Here is an 18,908-nt window from a genome sequence, read left to right as displayed (position 1 = left end):
TCTTTCCCTTGCCCTGTCATACGTTTTTCTGTCTCGTTAAATAAATAGCTGTAGCATTGTAAGGCGCATAGTGGTCTGGTAATGGTATAAAAAATATATTAAATAGCCTAATGGTTAAATCAATTCTTTAGTTAACAAGAACTCCCTTACTGTAGTGAACACATTAGCGAATATTAACACAATTAGTAAGTGATTACTAGACCATAAGTAAACTGTTAATTAACTGTTTGTTAATGTTAATGAATGCATTTACTATTGTTAATTAATTGTTCAGTAGGTACCCTTGTTGTAAAGGGTATATGTGTTTCTTGTCAGCTCAGACTGACCGCAGCAGGTGCAGAGGCTCCTGAAGTAGCTATATATATTAAATATATTAAATAGACTAATGGTTAAATCAATTCTTTAGTTAACAAGAACTCCCTTACTGTAGCGAACACATTAGCGAATATTAACACAATTAGTAAGTGATTACTAGACCATTAGTAAAATGTTAATTAACTGTTGGTTAATGTTAATGAATGCATTTACTATTGTTAATTAATTGTTCATTAATGTACCCTTGTTGTGAAGTGTTACTAATATGTCTCTTGTCAGGTCAGACTGACCGCAGCAGGTGAAGAGGCTGTACCATCTACACCTCTGACTTCAGTTTCAACTCTGGAACCTGCCATCTCCAGAAATTCTCAGATGACTCCTCCATCGTGGGCTGCATCAGTGAGGACAGGGAGGACGAGTACAGAGGTGTGGTGGAGGACTTCGTCAGATGGTCTGAGGAGAACCACCTCCAACTCAACATCGGCAAGACCAAGGAGATGGTGGTGGACTTCCGCCGGAAGAGGAACCCCCCAACCTCTATTACCATCCAGGGGATTGAAATTGAGACGGTGGACTCGTATAAGTTCCTTGGAGTACACATCATCAATAAACTGGACTTGTCTGACAACAAAGAGACCCTCTACCGGAAGAGTCAGAGCAGACTCTTCCTCAGGAGGCTCAGGTCGTTTGACGTGTGTGGCAGGCTGCTAAGGACATTTTATCTGTCTGTGGCAGCACTCTGTTCTTCGCTGGGGCGTGCTGGGGAGGAAGCATCAAGGCTGGGGAGTCAAACAGACTCAACAAGCTGGTTAGGAAAGCCAGCTCTATTGTCGGACTTGAGCTGGACAGTGTGGAGGTGGTGGTGGAGAGGAGGATGAGGGACAAATTCAAGTCCATCCTGTGGCAGAAGAGGAGCCCCTACAGCCACAGGTTCATGTTCCCCAGGTGCAAGACGGAGCGCTTCAGGTGCTCCGTCTTGTGCCGGCAGCCATTAGGCTGTTCAACAGTGCCTGATGATTGTTTGTGTGCGTCTATGTGTTTGCATATGCATGTGTGTGTGTTTAGGTATACGTATATATGTGTATATGGATCACCCATCATGATGTTCGTTCTGTTTGTCTTGTTTTTGTCACTATTTCAACTATAAGCGTCTACGTATGCAATAGCACTTCGTATTTATTGTATTCATTGCATTGTCATTTTATTCTGTGTCCTTCCACTGCTGCTGGGCTGTTTTTGCAACGAACACATTTCTCCTAAGGGGGATTAATAAAGTTGTGTCTTATCTTAAGTAGCTGGTCTTTAACAGTAAACCATACCATTCCGCGTTCAAGTTCAAGTTTATTGTCCCTAAAAGGGAAATTGTTTTGTAGCCAGGGTCCCAAACTTAATTGCACAACAACAATACAAAACATAAAGGCACCGACAGGAGATCTGATACAGTGCAACAACAGTGTTTTCTAAAAGGGCCTTTTCAATAAGGCCTTTTTCGCCAAAGCTTCGGCGGCAGTCCTGCAGCTCCGGCGGTGTAATCTGGGAGCTGAAAAGTCTGGCAAGGGTAGCTTCGCGGCAGTCCGGCAGCTCAGCTCCGGGAGTACCTAGGTCATTTTCTCCTCCATGTCTCCTCCTCCGGACTGCCGCCGATGCTTCGGCGGAAGTCCGGCAGCTCCGGTGGGGGAAGCTCGGCGGCAGTCCTGCAGAGAAAGGGATGGTACTCCCGGAGCTGAGGTACCGCCGAGTTCCCCCCGCCGGAGCTACTCGTCCGCTGTTCCACAAAATCTAAGATATGCTCTGATTGGAGGGGAGCAGGGAAGTGGTAGGTAATATTCGAATGTGCCCCCTTCCTATGTAGGAGGGTGCGCCGAAACTGACTAGCTCGTTTGGTAACTGTAGGTCGGGTACTTTCAGAAATGCATCACACTCTAAAAATCCTGTACACACACCCCAAATCCCAGGAAAAGTGTTGTTTTTATAATATGTCCCCTTTAAGCACGTACCTCTGTTTATCTACAAGATTCCAACTATCAACACACTCCCAAAACATCAACCACTCATGCCGCACACCCGCCCGAGCTACGCTGGTTTTTGTCACACATGCCCCTTTCACACCGCCGCAAAATCGGGGCCGGTTCCGGGCCAGTTCGGAGCTAGGGCCAGGGCTTTGGTTTCACACCGCCAAAGAACCGGCTCCGGCCCCTAAAAACCGGTTCAACTCTGGCCCCACTTTAGAGCTGGGCTAGAACTAGAACCACTTTTACGCCGGGGGCAGGGGGCGGAGTTATCCGTACCTTCATAAACAGGAAGACCAACGAAGACCGGCATTTTTTAAAACACCGAAGTAAACAATGGACGTGAATCCGTGTATGGTTCTTTTTTGTTTTTTTCTGATTTTGTTTTAAATCGGAATATTCAAAGAACGAACCATACACGGATTGAATCGAAGACGAAATTGTTGTTGTGTTTGAAACTGGCGCGAGGGTTCTTCTGCGCGCCTATTGTGTGGTGGTTCAACGCGTCAACGCGCCAACGCAGCTAGATGAGTCCATGTCCATGCAAGTGAACGGAGCGTTCCCTCTTCGTCATAACTATCAAACCAAACATCCTTCACATTCACCGAGCGAACATTATGAAAGTAAAATGCACATTTTTCGCTAAAAATGTTTCCATAAACGCATTTGATGGCGTAACTATGTTACTATTCCCACCCAGAATAAAGAAAGATGTCGGCCGTATGCTTCTGTCCAAGCTCACTAGCCGAGACGTTTGCAGTGACGTCATGACGTTGCTCACGCCGGCTCCATGGCTGGCTCTGGCCGGTGTGAAACCAACCGGTTCTTAACTGGGGTAAGGCTGGAACCAGTTTGGAACTGGCCCTAGCACCAGCCCGGAACTGGCTCTCGGTTCTTTTTGGTGTGAAAGCGGCAACAGTTGCAAAGCTGGTTCGAGTGACAGAACCCTGTTTTTTACTTTCTGAAAGTCTCCCGCCTACTTGCTGGTTGGAATAAAGTTACAAATGATTCAATGACGCTTCTGTAGAAGCATCTGCATTGGTTTCCAAGCTGAATTTGTCATCAATAACAGTTATCATTGGTCACTTGTTCCTGGCAGGGGCGGGCCGTACTATTAGGCAAACCAGGCATTTGCCTGGAGCCCCAGGCCCCATAGAAGGTTTTTGGGGCCCCCAAAATGCCCCAATGCATATATTTTGTCCCCATATTTATTATTTTTATAAAAATCTCTTCACAATAGTAGCATCGGGATGTCTAATTACTCATATTTTGACGATCTTTCCGTGTGCACCCCCCTTCAGTCCGCACTACATGGACTATTCCATGTTACGCGCATCACGCTCATCTCGCGTATGCAGAAATGATGTCAAATTCAAAACAGTAAGCGGTAAGAGAGAGAGAGAGAAATCGAGTGAGACATAAATCGAGTGAAACATGAAGCGATCTTACGAAAGCGGGTCAGATAAAAATAAGAAGAAAGACCAAAGGCAGGACTTGCTTTCAAAGCTGCCAAAGCTATCCAGCTTTTTTACAGCCACCGCAGTGTTAGCGGGACCGTCGGCGGCTCAAGAGCAGCCCTCAACGTCGTTTGCTGTCACGTTACTGCTCCTTTCATTCCAAGTGGCTCTGGCTCAGCCAGCAGCGATGCTAATGACGTGTGTCAACAAACTGACGGAGATGATGCACAACTGGTAGTGAATATTGCTCATTCTCCTTCTTCCACTTCGGTTATTGAAATTGATGACAATAAGGATAACAATGACTGCAAGACACATTCTTGTGGATGACCCAGCACTCTGGCCCAAGCTGCTGTGTCTTGGGCAGGCGCACACATATTCTAGTGGATGACCAAGCACTCTGGCCCAAGGGCCGCAGATTCACAAAAGCATACTATTACATAGTAAGGGAAAATGATGAGAGGGTGAACAGGTCTTGGTTAGTCTAGTGAAAGTGCAGACCGTGTTTTTTGCTTTTGTTGTTGCCTTTTTGGAAAACAAAAACAACTGAGTGAGGAAGGATTTAAACACTGGAATAACCTTGCAATGCATCTAATCAACCATGAAAGGTCTGAAGAGCACAGGAAAAATACTGATAGCTGGAAGCAGCTATCAGTAGGTTTCCAGTAGGTCACAGCATATAGCTGCTGTGACCTACTGGAAACCCTCAGGTAAATGATGACATAAGGTTAACAGTCAGTGTAATGTGTCAACATAACTAATCTTATTGTTTTGTATGTTATTCTCAATTTGTAAATAGATAATTAACATTTGCATGAAAGAAGGATAGTGACTTTTGTTCATCCCTTGTATGGAGTATCTCATTATGCGACATAAGGTACAATAGACCGGTAGATGCAGGGGCCCCTAAATTACTGTTCGCCTGGAGCCCCCAAAGGGCTAAGATCGCCACTGGTTCCTGGCCACCATCACAGTGTCAGCACGTTTCATAGAGAAGAGAACTCTTTTTATAACCGACGACCATGTCTTTGGTTTCAGAGCTGCTGGTCTCAAAACTGTGCGAGGGCCGGACTCGGGGGGCCGGGGGCATGTGGTACCTCATGCTCTTCCAGAAGGTGCTGTTTGCGGATAACTTGGTGCACACATGGTACCTAGGCGAGTCCCCTGGCCACCTCAGCGCCCCCTGTGTTCTCTTGATGTATCGCACAGACTCGGGGAGGGCAGTGTAGTCCACAGGACCATCTGTAGCAGAGCATAGCATAGCATAGGTTAGTATAGCATAGAATAGCATAGCTTAGCATAGGATAGTATAACATAGGATGGCATGAGCATAGTATAGAAGAGCATAGAATATAATCCATGATAAATACAAGACATTAAATCAGTAAAATTCAGCTTGAAAAAACAAGTTTGAAACAAAGTACATTTCACTAGGGCACACTCTTAGAAGAGATAAGATGCGTCAGTATGCTCGTTGATGGTAAATGTTGAAACTACTTTCAGTTTAAGACACTAACTGAGGTAACGGGGCGATCACCTATTTCCACCAGGATGACCCGGAGACCTCTTTGGGTCAAGGCATCGTACAGGCCCACGCTGTGCTCGTAGGCCAGTTGTGATGGGCTGGGGTGGAGGGGTGATGTTTCAGAGTCTCCCTGCCCGGACAAAATGAGTACCAGCCGCCGGCTCTTGCTCACTGCCTCGGCGATGACATCATGCAGCGCTGAACAAGCATTAGAAAAAAAAATCTCACCCAATGCCACATGGTTTTCTGTATATGGTGATGAAGTGATGAGCAAACCATAGACAACCGAATAATCTAGGGTCAATCAACATTGAAAAGATTTAGTTTCCAGATTTGCTCATCGGTTCATGAACATTTGAGGAGGAAAACAGCATACTGCCCCATTGTGTACATGTTAATGTATCGTGGTATTATATAAAGGAAAAACATTCAATCGTGTTTCACAAACGGCCTGACAATTGAATAAATTCTTAAATTCACTCTGTTACTATTATACACTGATCATATAAAGTGTGTGTGTTATTTAATGACAGAAGTAAAAAGGGAGTCTGTGTAAATTGGAGGCGTTTGAAATTGTCTTTTTATAATTTGGTGTGAATGAGGGCTTTAGGCTTTCTGTTGTATACCATGGTGTCTGGTATCAGTCTCCAACTCTGCTCATTTTTCTGACCCCTGACCTTCTCCGGGAGAGTCGTCCCGTCCTCGGATGAAGAGGCTGAAGCCGTGCCGCTTCTCCAGAACCTCGGGCAGGACCTTGAGGGCAAAGGTCACGACCTCAGACGAACGACCCTCACCGCTGTACTGATAGCTCACGTAGGCGTCGTACAGCATACCATCTGAGACTGGAGACAGACAGACAGACAGACAGGCAGACAGACAAACGGAAAGACAGACAGGCATACAGGTATTTTCAAATGCCGGGGTTGATAAAGCTAATGTTTGGTTAGGTAACCTTGGTAAAAAATAGCACAAACCTTGTTGTGAGGCAATTAAAGTTGATATTCTATTCTTCTGACACAATGGACAATTCTTGTGTATTTGTTTTAATTTTCCCTAATGAGGTACAGTATGTGCCTAATATGCTGTGTGCTATTTGGACATTTTGGCTATCGATTGACTAACTAACAGAACTTTGTTCTGATTCAACATCTGTTCCCTTTGACCGGGACACCTTGCAAGTTGAAGTTAGTGTAAACTGATTTTGAAGCTTCTTTTGAATTACTAGGGCCTTCACACAATTTTTGCATAGCACCAGTTATTGAAGTCCCAATGTGTTAGAATAAGACCCAGAACAGTTAGTTGGCAGTTGACTTTCACAAAGTAAAAAAACAAAAAAGCAGGTTCTGTGTGTGACGGCAACCACATTCTTGGAAGGCAATTTGGGAGTGTCTTTAACAAGTTTATTGTAACCAAGTAGAGGCATGCCCTCCAGCAACAGTATTCCACTATTTGTAGAATATATAAGTAATGGGATTTGATGTACAATACTTTGATTAAATAGAAGTATTTGTCTATATTGCACATTTTATTGCCTTATACTGTATTTTAGTGGTTATGTCTTTTACTTATTGTATTTATATTTAAGATATATACATATATATCTCAAGCAGAGCAATTTTGACAAACAATAACTAGTTGTATAGTTAGTAGTCAGTAGCCCTACTGATGCTGTAGGTGGGAGGTACTACTGATACTATAGTAGTCCTGATATTAGTTAAGAGGTAGTACTGATACTATAGTAAGTAGTACTGAAACTGTGTATAGTTATTAGTACAGAAGTAGAACTATAGTTTGTACTATAAGTGTCTTGACAATGTTTTTAGGTAGTACTATAGTGCTATAGTAGTACTCTACCTTATAGTAGTACTATAGTAATGCCATGGTGCTGTTATAGTTGGCAGTACTCCGTCCTTCGGAGGAGGCGTAAAACCGATGTCCTGACTCACTGAGGTCATAAAATATCCCAGGGCACTTATCGCAAAGAATAGTGGTTTCCCCGGTGTCCTGGCCCAACCAGGCTCATTCAATCTGGCCCCCTTATCATCCTCCTGTATAATTGTCTGACTCATCAATACCCTCACTCTCCACCTCAAGCTGGTGTGTGGTGAGCGTTCTGGCGCAGATTGGCTGCCGTGCATCACCCAAGTGGGTGCTACACACTGGTGATGGTTAGTGAGGTTCCCCCTTCCCTGTAAAAGCGTCTTTGAGTGTCTAGAAAAGCGCTATATAAATTCAATCCATTATTGTTATTATTATTATTACTCACCCTCCAGGGATATGAACAGCCGTTTCAACCTCCTGTAGGCCAACACCAGCTCCATCCTGAAGAGCATCCCCAGAGCCAGGGCTAGCCCCAGCAGACACACGGTCAGGGGGGCCAGCACACACACATAGAGACCGCGGTGGTCCGCTGGGCACACAAAATGCAACTTTTAGCCCTGGGCTGACGTAAGCCTTCGGATAATGTTAGCCCTGGGCTGTTGTTAGCCTGTATGTAGAAAATACGAAGCAAGTAGAGCGGAGACTATACAGTAGAGCCAAGACTGTAGAGTAGAGTACACTGACAAACAGTACAGTAGAGACTGTTGAGTACAATAAAGTACAGTAGAGTAAAGGAAATGGAGTAGATTAGAGTAGATTACAATATAGTAGGAGTAGGAGTAGGGTAAGAGGAGGTAATAGAATACAGTAGAGTCTGTATAATAGTGTAAATAGTGTGCAGCGGGACAGAGCCTTAAGAGTACAGTACAGTACATTACAGAAGAGATAGAAGGAAAAGTACAGTAGAGAAGGTAGAGTAGAGTACAGCAACATGGACAATATTTTCAATGAATTATTGTACCCATGCATCCGACCTCCGTAATCCAAAAATAGCCCATTAGGGGAACTACAAGTTATTCACCTTTCGTCAGTGCTTCACAAACAGATCATGGCTGCTGCTTCAGAATGCTATATTCATGTAACTCAAGTAATTTTAATATCAAATACATAATAATGTAGGAAATATACTTTTTTTTTTTACTTACTTAGACCCCACCCAATGTCTCATAAGCCGCTTAAGGTGCTGGCGGGCGGCGCTGAAGTGCAGAAGTTGTGTCTCCCGACTGCCCACAATGTTTTCGAATTCTCAGGGGTAAAATATTTCCAGACACACACCCAAACTAGGATACTCCATAGGGATGTTTACGCAATTGCCTCGAAGGCGCACCCAAATTGGTCGGAATCGGAGGTGGGGCCAGCCGCATATGCCAGAGCAAGGTTACACACAGACGTTACCATAGCAAACCTCTGTGTGTTCCCTAATTTGATTGGGAGAGCTGCCAAGCTGGTTATCGGCCTTTGCGCCATCTTCCCTTACCTGGAAAACCGTTTTTATGATCTTCCCATTCCCCGTTGCTTTTTTTTTTTTTGACTTTGGGTAACTCCCTTTTTTACCCTGCATGTGTTTGCATCAGTGGCGGCTGGTGGTTTTTAAAGTGAGGGAGGAAGGACTGCGCGCTTGGTTGCCATTGGCCTGCTTGCACTGTTGGTGTATGGTGGCATAAGAATGTGAGACTCAAGTTGTTTCAGGGTGTTTTGGTGAACAACAAAATAGCAGGGAGGGAGTTATGTGAACAAAATGTATACAAAGCCACCAGTGGCATCACTGTAATTTGAGAAGGAAAGGATGCTAAGCATATTGGTTAAATCAGGCCTACTATTGATTTATAAAAGTAAATAAAAAAATCTGGGCCTATTATTGGGCCTATTTTTGCCCTCACTGACTGAAGTTATTTAGCTATGTTTATTTTCAGTTACAATTGGTTGTAATGCTACCAGTAAGTCATGCGTACCTAGCAAACCATGTAGCACTCACAACACTGACGTTGCCATTACTTCTGATGACCTTGATTTTGGGAAGTGGTCTACCTCTTTCTGAATGAATGGAATGCTTTTTGTAATAAGACGTTCACAATGTCCTCCGTTTCCAATGTTTCCATTGTGCATTTAGGATCTCGCTATCGCAGATTTCACTTGCTCTGCGTCTCTCAGACTGAGCACCGCGGCAATGCAGACCGGGTTTGTTATCGACAGCGTTGCCAGATTGGACAGATTTCCCGCCCAATGATATTTTTTCCAGCCTAACATGGTTAAAAGTAGCCCAATTGGTGTGGAAATCGGACCAATCTGGCAACACTGCTCAACATCCAGGGATCCTGCTTATTGGTTCATAGCGCAGACGGATAGATTTTTGCGCGAATCAGACCCCTTAAGGTCCCACCCACTCAGAGGAGGATTTTCCTCCTCTCTCCCCTTGAAACCCATGTTATCCACCGGCCGCCAGTACTTTCGGGAAAATGAATGGGAGTGAACGGCGGCGGAGGGAGGACGTTCCTCCCTGAAGTAATTGTCAATAGGCGATAGGGGGTGCTAATGTCCCTTTACCCAGGGAAACGAACATTATATATTCAAAGGCAATAAAGTAGTCATATTTAAGGGCATTAATTCATTACAATAGTCGGGGCAATCTACATTTTTTATTCTCAACAATGTTAGGGAGGATCTTCCTCCCTCTCCTCAATGGAGAAGCCTCCACTGGTTTGCATGCCTGAGAGTAGAGACAAAGGAACAGAGGCAATAGAGTCGAGAGTGTAGAGTAGAGAGATAGTAGAGTACCGTAGAGTAGGTACAGTGGAGACTGTAGATTATAGACTGCACAGCGCAGACAGTAGAAAAAATATAGTAGAGCAGAGACTGGAGTAGAGAAGGGATGGTAGAGCAGAGTAGAGACGGTGGAATAGAGGCTGTACAGTAGAGCGTATAGAGTAAAGACTGTAGAGTAGTGACCTTTGTGAAGCCGAAAGGTTCCCTGCCCCTGTCCTGCAGGGTTGAGGAGATGACAGCTGATCGGGATGTCGAGCAGCTCAGGGACCACCGAAGAGATGACCAAGGATGACATGCCATAGACAGCACCATCCTCCTCTGCACTGTGGAGAAACTCATTCAATCAGTCACTCAGCATGAGTCTACATTCTACATTTTATTACTGTATATATATATACACATAATATATGTATATATACACATATATATATATATATATATATATATATATATATATATATATATATATATATATATATATATATATATATATATATATATATATTTATACAACGGGGGACCTAAATCCAGTGATCTGATTGGTTCCCAACTGTTGTATAATGAGCGTATACATAACTGCTATGACGCCCGATACTTTTGTGAAAGTTTGCATATCACTCCGCGCCTGGAAGTAGAAACAGTTACAAAGTAAAACATATGTTGGATGATGGAGAGCGTGTAAATGTTGTTACTCCGGGAGTGAGCAAGGCGATGGAGAGACTAACGAAAGCTTAGGCACACGGCGAGTGAACTGCTCCATAGGACAAATTGCCGGCGAACCGCTCTATCGGAGCCTTCTCTCGGAGGGACGCTAAAGTGTGTTGCATAGCGACCGTCGATGCATAGCGGCAGCCAGGAGGGACTACTTTTTTGTATTCTTTAATTAAACGGCTTTGACTTTCTTGGTTTCTTTTTAAATGTAGTGTGTCTATGACTTTCGTTTCGCCATAATAGTAACCGTTGTATAAAAGCAATAGATCACTTCAGTAAGTGGCATGTGCTCATTATACCACTGTGAAGGGGGTCGCCGGCCCTCCGCTGCGCGTCGGGGCCGGACAACGCCCCTTAACAGTGGCATAATGAGCACATACCACAGCCTGGCGTGATCTATTGCTTAAGTATATATATATATATTAGAGCTGTCAGTTAAACGCGTTATTAACGGCGTTAACGCAAACCAATTTTAACGGCGTTAAAAGTTTTATCGCGCGATTAACGCAATTATATTATTTAAAAAAAAATAATAATAATTTTTCTTTGGCTCAAAACAAAGAAGCAGTAGCCTGACTGCTATGTTCAAATGACATTTGTTCAAAGCAGTCGTTTAATTGCACTATAGGCTCTTTTTTTGTATCGTCCTGTTTTGATCAGTATATGCCAATGTTGTTATCAATAAAAAATCATTTGCACAAGGCAAGCCGATGCACTTCACCATGTTGATAAGAGAATTAAAATGAGAAGAATTATGGGACAAAAAAATCAAGTGATATTTACCATAGAAAAAGAATTTGCGATTAATCGCGATTAATCGTGAGTTAACTATGACATTAATGCGAATAATCACGATTAAATATTTTAATCGCTTGACAGCTCTAATATATATATAAACATACATATACACACACACACACACACACACACACACACACACACACACACACACACACACACACACACACACACACAAACACTTTATATATGGACCTACTATTTCTGGGAATAGTGGAGATGTGGAGATGTGTTGAAATGGTGTCCGTTGATGGTCCAGTACATGTTAGTACCATCGTCTCTGTTGCCCAGGTAGGCCTTACATCGCAGCTCCTTTCTGGAACCTACCGGTGTGGAGACCGCTGTTAATCCTGGATCTTTAATCAATCCTGGATGCTAGGGCTATCTTTGATGTTTAGTCTATCTTGGATGTCTCGTCGTTCTCATATCATGATAGTAACTTGGATGTCTATTCTTTTCTATTTTGTCTAAATATCATGGATCCACAAACTGTATTGGATGGCTGGGCTATCTCATATGTTTACGCTATTAGTTAATGTCTTGAACAAGTTTAACTTTGGTTAACCTTAAGCAAATTGCAAAATGGTTTGTCCGGCAATCCGTCATTTGATGAAACAAGTCAAGTGAAACACTGGCAAAGGCAGTAAACTCTCACAAAAAGCTCTTTAGCTCTTTGTCTGTTGGGCCTCACAGACATTCAGATTAGATTTCTGAGAAGTAAAGTAAGTATTCTATGCTGCCTTAGTGCCATCACTTGAAGAACAACTAATTATCTTACTTCTTAGCACTGGCTAGGGAAGCCTGGTTGTCGTGCATTTTATAAACACCATTTCTTAAACTAGAAACTTGCAAAAGAATACTTGCCTATTTCCACTATCTCCTTTGTCTCCACCTTCGGATACACCAACATGGGTTTATACAGGAAAGTTGCTTGAGGGGAGAGAGAGAGCTTGGGGTTAGGAGGTGTATAACGGAGGGGCAACAGGAAGGTGAGGTGGCTGATGGGTAATTTAGTTTACTGTTGCCGAGGGTGAGGTTGAGGGAGCGGGCAGCGGTGTAGTTGTTATCTCCCAGAGACATGTGCAGCAGGCAGGTGTAGAGGCCAGCGTTTGTTTCTGAGTCCCTCAGGAACCTAAGGTCCCCCTTCTGTGTCACCTCCAGGTTTCCACCAGCCAGATTGACAGGCACACACTCCTACACACACACATAATTACATATAAAGAGAGAGAGACTCACACACACACACAAACACACACCCACATAAGTATATATAAAGAGAAACAGACTCACACACACACACACACACACACACACACACACACACACACACACACACACACACACACACACACACACACATACACAAGTATTGATAAAAGGAGACAGAGAGAGACACACACACACACACACTGTATACTACCGCAACACAACTCAAACTTCACAAACGCATCAGAACATTAGTTTGAGCATACACTCTGTGTCAGCTACAGTCTAGTCTATATCCTCTGTCTGACTGGGCTGACTCTGGCCCAGGCGGGGTCTGGGGTCCTACCTTAAGCCACTCCACAGGGGCAGTACGAGTCGTTCCTCGGGGGAGATCCAGTTTACAGTGAAGAGGCCCTTGTTTCATTCGTTTGGACTCGACCGCAGCTGGACACAGCTCGTTAGACACCCGCACCTCATACACCCTCTCCTTCCTAGACAGAACAGGTTTGACATTATGTCAGTTCCTTCACTCTTATTAATCAAGTCAACTCTATTTTTGAATCAGAGCCACAGTCTCAAAGGGATTCACAGGCCCACAAGCCTGAAGTCCTCTCGTGATGTTGGAAGTTGGTTCCTTATTTGCAGTTCATTGAAACTTTCATTACATTACATTTCGGCAAAAAAAGGGACGAGAAGATCATAAAGACCAACAAAATAGTCACCTGTGGTATCTAGGGATGAGGGGACATTTGATGGATTCCGTGATTTCATTTTTTTCTTCAAGCCGTCAGTATTATGACTTAAACTGTTTTCATACAGGTGTCTTCTAACCTGTTTTAAAAGTGTTCAATCATTTTGGGCCACAATATGATTGTATGAAAATAGTATGTAGTAATAATAGGGAAAGGGAAGTCTGGGGCCCCCTGCTTGAGCTGCTCCCCCCGCGACCCGACCCCGGATAAGCGGACGAAGATGAGAGAGATGAAAATAGTATACTCGAACTGTTATTTCCAACCTGCCACAAAATGGGTTTTGATTTGTAAAGTGTGCATAAAGATTCAAGATCAAGTCTGGAAATCAGCTCTTCAGGGATTTAATCTGGATTTAACCACCAAGATCAAACCTCTTAGTAGACATTATGCACCTCTTGTGTAATAGTATATATACTTGGCCTTGCCCATAGTTTTCATTGCTCAATACACCGCAAACCCCCTGTGCCTTAAACGGATACAGATCTTCATCAAATGCACACATGATTTTGTCTTTCTTTGGGTTTCGTTATGAGATAACTAAAGATGGCTACAGCCAAAATCTTCAATATGTGTTTATCCTATAATATCCTGACTCTGAATAATGAGCTGGGTTTTCAGTTGTGTATTTAGACATAAAATCCACATTGGGCTAGGCTTAGTCCATTCAGATTTGATTGATTACTTGAGATGCAATGACTACTAGGATGTCTGGCACTTTCACCACAAGTCTGAAAAAATCTGTATGATACCAGCTGTTTCTGTCATAATACTGAACTTTTTCAGAAAAGAAAAATGATACCTTTCAAATGTCATTGTATCAGAGCACTCAACCAAGGTATTGTTTACTGGGATCCTCACAAATCCAGACCAAGTCAAATGTTGCCGATATTGAAACCAGAATTATTGTGATTCATGCTGCCATAAGAAATATCCCTGTGTGTGTGTTGATGGCTGGCTTAACCGGTTTGCCTCCCAAAACCAAGAGGTATTAAAACTTGAAAAGGAGCACAGAATGATCCCTCCCTTCAGGAATGGATAGGGAATTAATGTTAACCCTGTGCAGAAAACAGTTCTGCTGTTTCTGTTTTGATTGGTTTTGGTCGAACCATTACAAGCAGGGGTTACAAGCAAGTACAGTCAGGGAAAAGCCCAAAATGAGATGAATGCATTTATTATGATCAGTCGAGATCCATGAATGAATAGACAGAGGGGGGACTATAAAGGTTATGAAATTACTAATATACAGACTGGAGGGGGACTACAAAGGTTGATAAACACTGAACTCCACTTAAGGGCTGTAGAATGTAGGCATACCTGTTGTGACAGATGTATTTTCCATCATGGGCCTGGACCACAGGGAGAAACCACAGCTCTGCATCTTTAACCTCCACCCCGGCAGGCAGGCTAGAGTTGCCCCCCCCTCTTTTCCATGTCACATTGGTATGACCCGGGCTACACTTCAGGATAAAGAAGCGCCCGACGCTCACCTTGTGCGTCTCTAGTGCCTTCTGGTGGCCTGGGCAAGAAAATATTCAGATTACTTTATTGATGAAGGACTTTATTACAATGTTAAAATCTGTCTGCTCAAGAAAATAGAATAAAAAGTTGCAAAACATCTCTAGGCTTATGTAAATAAACAGGGCAGACTCAAGGCATAGGCCATAAAGGTGGTTGCCTAGGGCACGCCATCTTCTGGTGGGGGCTGCTTGCCCTCAAAGAAAAAACAAATCCTAATTTTCATCAATGTCGGGCAAAACATAAAAATAAACTTTGTTGAAACATAAAGTTGTTTCAAACCACTATGTCTCGCCAAACATAGTGTGTTCAAACAACTTTGTTAGAGAGAGTATGATAGTGTGTGTGAGAGTAGAAGGTTAAATTAAGTATGAAATATGGCCTAGCCCTAGACGACCTCTCATATTAACACGCCACCATCTCCTTTCTAGAACTGTCAGCCAGAAGTGCATTCTTTTTGTCATTTGCCCGTTTAACATGTTTTATTTCACACCACAAACAGACACAAACACGCACGCACGCACGCACGCACGCACACACACACACACACACACACACACACACACACACACACACACACACACACACACACACATACACACACACACACACAAAAACACACGCTATATATTCATTTCCACACTAAAATATATATTTTTATCTGTATTGGAGTTCACATCTCAGAAGCTCTACCGCACACTCTCTATACCACTTTCTCTCTCTACAAGTAATGTTGATTGATTTTTTTACATATTTGATAATAAAAGTGTTTGTTTAAGTAATTTAATATGATCAAATGAAAAAATATGTCTTTGTTTTGACACCATTGGGCTGTTGGATGTTTTTTGTCCATATTTTTAATGTAGAATGAGCTGGTGGTGTTGAGGCATTACTGGTAGGGTCTTGGGGGAGGGGGGGAATCCTAAGCTCATTTTGTGGCTCATTTTGAACAGTCTCAGTGTGCAATTGTATTTGGAAACTGTTTATGAATGATTCATAATTGACCCATTTAAAGAAGGTTTTAAAAAATATTGCATGAAACAACGATCAAATATGAATTTCTTCTTTAGATTTGAATTAAACCAAGGTATTTAATAGACACGTAGAAGAGTACATTAATAGTTGTATTAAAAATACATTTTAAAAACAGTTGATTGAACATCGCATTTAATTCTGGTCACATGGGTCCATTAGTAATGGCTTCTATAACACTCTTTGTAAAGAACATTTAAATAATTTCCGTATTTTTCCCTTACACAATTCATTTCCAACACTAATTTAACAAAAGAAGGGGATCTTTTGAAATTGCTAGAATTATTTTGGGTCTAAGCGACTAATGTGGATAAAGATTTTTGTTATTTTTGTTATTTTTCTTTTGCCACTGCCAGGCTCAGATTATATTCTTGCATTCGATTGGAAAGGATCCCTATAGAGGGGGTGTACGAAGATTTCCCCCCCAAACAATCGGGCCATAGAATAAAGTCTATTGCATGCACATCATGTCCTGCATATGTTTAAACCATGCTCAAGCAAAGTTGCATTGAGATTGAACCAGTGTTGACCTCATTCATAGTCATGGTATTATTGCTGAGGTATAGGGCTTGCAATATCACACCTGTTCAGGGTTCAAAGGTTGATAAATCAGTTAAGACCTCTGCAGCCAACCTGATTGAAGTGTAGAATGAAAACCAGAAGATCTGGGAGAAAATCTCACACATTGTTAAAAGTATTATATCATAAAATTTCCCAGACACACCCCTTTCAATGTTAGGTCAGATCAATGTCTCACCAATTCAAATAATATGACCATACTGTGTGCAAAATAACATCAGTATTCCCAGTATGTAAAATAACATCATTATACTAATATGTGTGTGTATCTTTCTGAGAGCATGTGTTTCCTTTCTTTCAACAATAAACTAATAGTAATAGTTATTGCCCTATCCGTGTTAGTGTTGTATGTATGCCTGAATGGTGAGGATAGTGTGATATTGCGGACAAAACACATCAATCAGAATTAACAAAAATAACACAAAACAAGTCCTCTGACATCTGATATCTGGTTTTGGTTCATGACAAAAAAAAATTAATCTTTTGAGCATTCAAAGACAATCTTGCATGTAGGGTAACACATGGTGTTTTCACATATCTTTTTAATATCTGAATACCTTTTGAGCATTACTTTGAATAAATTCAACAATGATTCAACATAAATTTATCATGATTGAAGCAAATGCAGGACATGCATTTTCAATATAGGCTACTTTATTCACTGATTGCCCATATTGATTAGATGGGCGGGGAAACCTTCTAGAAACTTTGGAAACCATGACTATAATCTTTTTTATTCTGAATTGCATATCGCAACTCAGGTAGCATTGTTGAGTTTTCATGTTAGGTTGGCATCCAAGAAGATCTTCCGAATCCAACTCACCAACATAGCCACTAGGAGGCTTCCAGTCACACGCGGGTTCAAAAACAAATAATGAATAAATTCACATTGTTTGTTCATTCGTATTACTACTTTACTGTAAATTATTGCCTTATTAAATGTATACTAAAGAAATCGACCATACCTAATAATCAAGAGAAACTGGCTCATAACATGCTTCAAAGTCTTCTACCACGAAAATAAAGCCCCTCTTCAGCCCGCAGCCCCCAACAATGCATGCACCAGTTGCATTCTTTGCTGCAACTCTGTCGCGTCCTTCTACTTTTGCAGATATAGCCTACAGTCGCTGTGTGAGCTATAAACAAAAGGGTCGTCTTGGTTAGGGTAGCATCGGAAATGAATTGCGTAAAATAAAAGCAATAAACAAATAATAATACGGAAAACAATTAACCAAAGAAATTATTTAAACCTCCGAAGGAATTGACTAATTTAACCAGCAGTCAATGCATAGGCTAATTTTATAAATCGGAACAGCAGTTCAATAATGATTTGTTTTAGCCTACAACCCAATCTCAATGAACCGAAACCAAAAAATGAAGCACCTGTCTTACCAAATAACGTTTGAGATCATAGTCCAAGAAAAAGTGTCAACTAATCGACCGTCGATTTCATACATTTAGATGTAGCTATGGGTTAATTTAGGCATGGTTTATTCGGATAACAAAGGTCTTGGTGTGCCGCTGCTTACCGTCTACGAGAGGCGGCTGCGGCCCCAGCACCGCGGCCAGGTAGAGAACAAGAAGCCGCCCGCAGGTCATGTTGTCCTCCGTCTTGGACGGCAGAAGGCAGCTTGAGTTAATATGTTCTTGCTCATTATTATCTAATTTATATATTAGGCCTACTATCCTTTGAGAACGATTTAATTAATAAGGCTACCAACCCAATCATGGTCGCCTACAATACAAAGCCAAGGAAAATCAGCCAAGTAGCCAGAAAGGAAGTTAAAAACAATTGCAGAAGGACTTGAGAAAACAGGGAGGGAACAACCCATGGTTCGTTTAGGCTATAGACAAATGTGAAATATCGTATTATATAATTATATGAGATAACCGAGTAGCGCAGTGGCTTATAGAGCACATCATTAAATAAGGTGTAACTTTCCTTATATATCAACTTTGGTCCTTATATCTAAAGATCTAATTTTATCGTAATTATCTAGAAGATAGCTCAGCGATACAATATTAGAATCCTAAAACTCTAAACAACTCTTCGGAATATGTTAAGTGCGTCTTACTTGAGGTGACGCAGAGCTGGCAATTCGAAACTCTTCTGGTTTCCTCCTCGTTTCTCCACCTCCAGCCTGAAACCAGGTTTATAACCATCTCCCTCCCCTGATCTGACCTAGAACCACCACCCCAAACACCTAGTTAGCATTGCTTTCAAGTGTGGTTAGTATACAAGGGCTTCACAAATAACAAGTAGGCCTAGTTCTTGGGGCTTCCAACTGAATCAGGTTTATGCTTCGCTTAGGGTTATGGGTGAAAGGGTATTTTTTTCAAAGGGAAATTCACAGAATGGGGAAAC

General features: G+C 42.2%; 1 protein-coding gene across 1 annotated transcript; it reads right to left on the bottom strand.

The window, feature by feature from the left end:
• Nucleotides 1-4,599: 4,599 nt before the first annotated feature.
• On the bottom strand, nt 4,600-18,871 carry il1rl2 (interleukin 1 receptor-like 2). Its single transcript, XM_030344301.1, has 12 exons — nt 18,619-18,871; nt 18,073-18,154; nt 14,732-14,933; nt 13,012-13,156; nt 12,479-12,653; nt 12,324-12,389; nt 11,659-11,782; nt 10,134-10,273; nt 7,573-7,716; nt 5,984-6,148; nt 5,319-5,504; nt 4,600-5,023 (listed from the first exon to the last, which is right to left on the bottom strand). The coding sequence occupies exons 2-12, from the start codon at nt 18,140-18,142 to the stop codon at nt 4,758-4,760; spliced, it is 1,683 nt and encodes a 560-aa protein (XP_030200161.1). The 5' UTR covers nt 18,143-18,154; nt 18,619-18,871; the 3' UTR covers nt 4,600-4,757.
• Between the last annotated feature and the right edge of the window lie 37 nt (nt 18,872-18,908).

This window comes from Gadus morhua, chromosome 20 (genome assembly GCF_902167405.1).
Source record: "Gadus morhua chromosome 20, gadMor3.0, whole genome shotgun sequence".
NCBI classification, from domain to species: domain Eukaryota; kingdom Metazoa; phylum Chordata; class Actinopteri; order Gadiformes; family Gadidae; genus Gadus; species Gadus morhua.
Note: the sequence above shows the minus strand (reverse complement) of the source record. Positions and strands in the feature narration are given on the sequence as shown.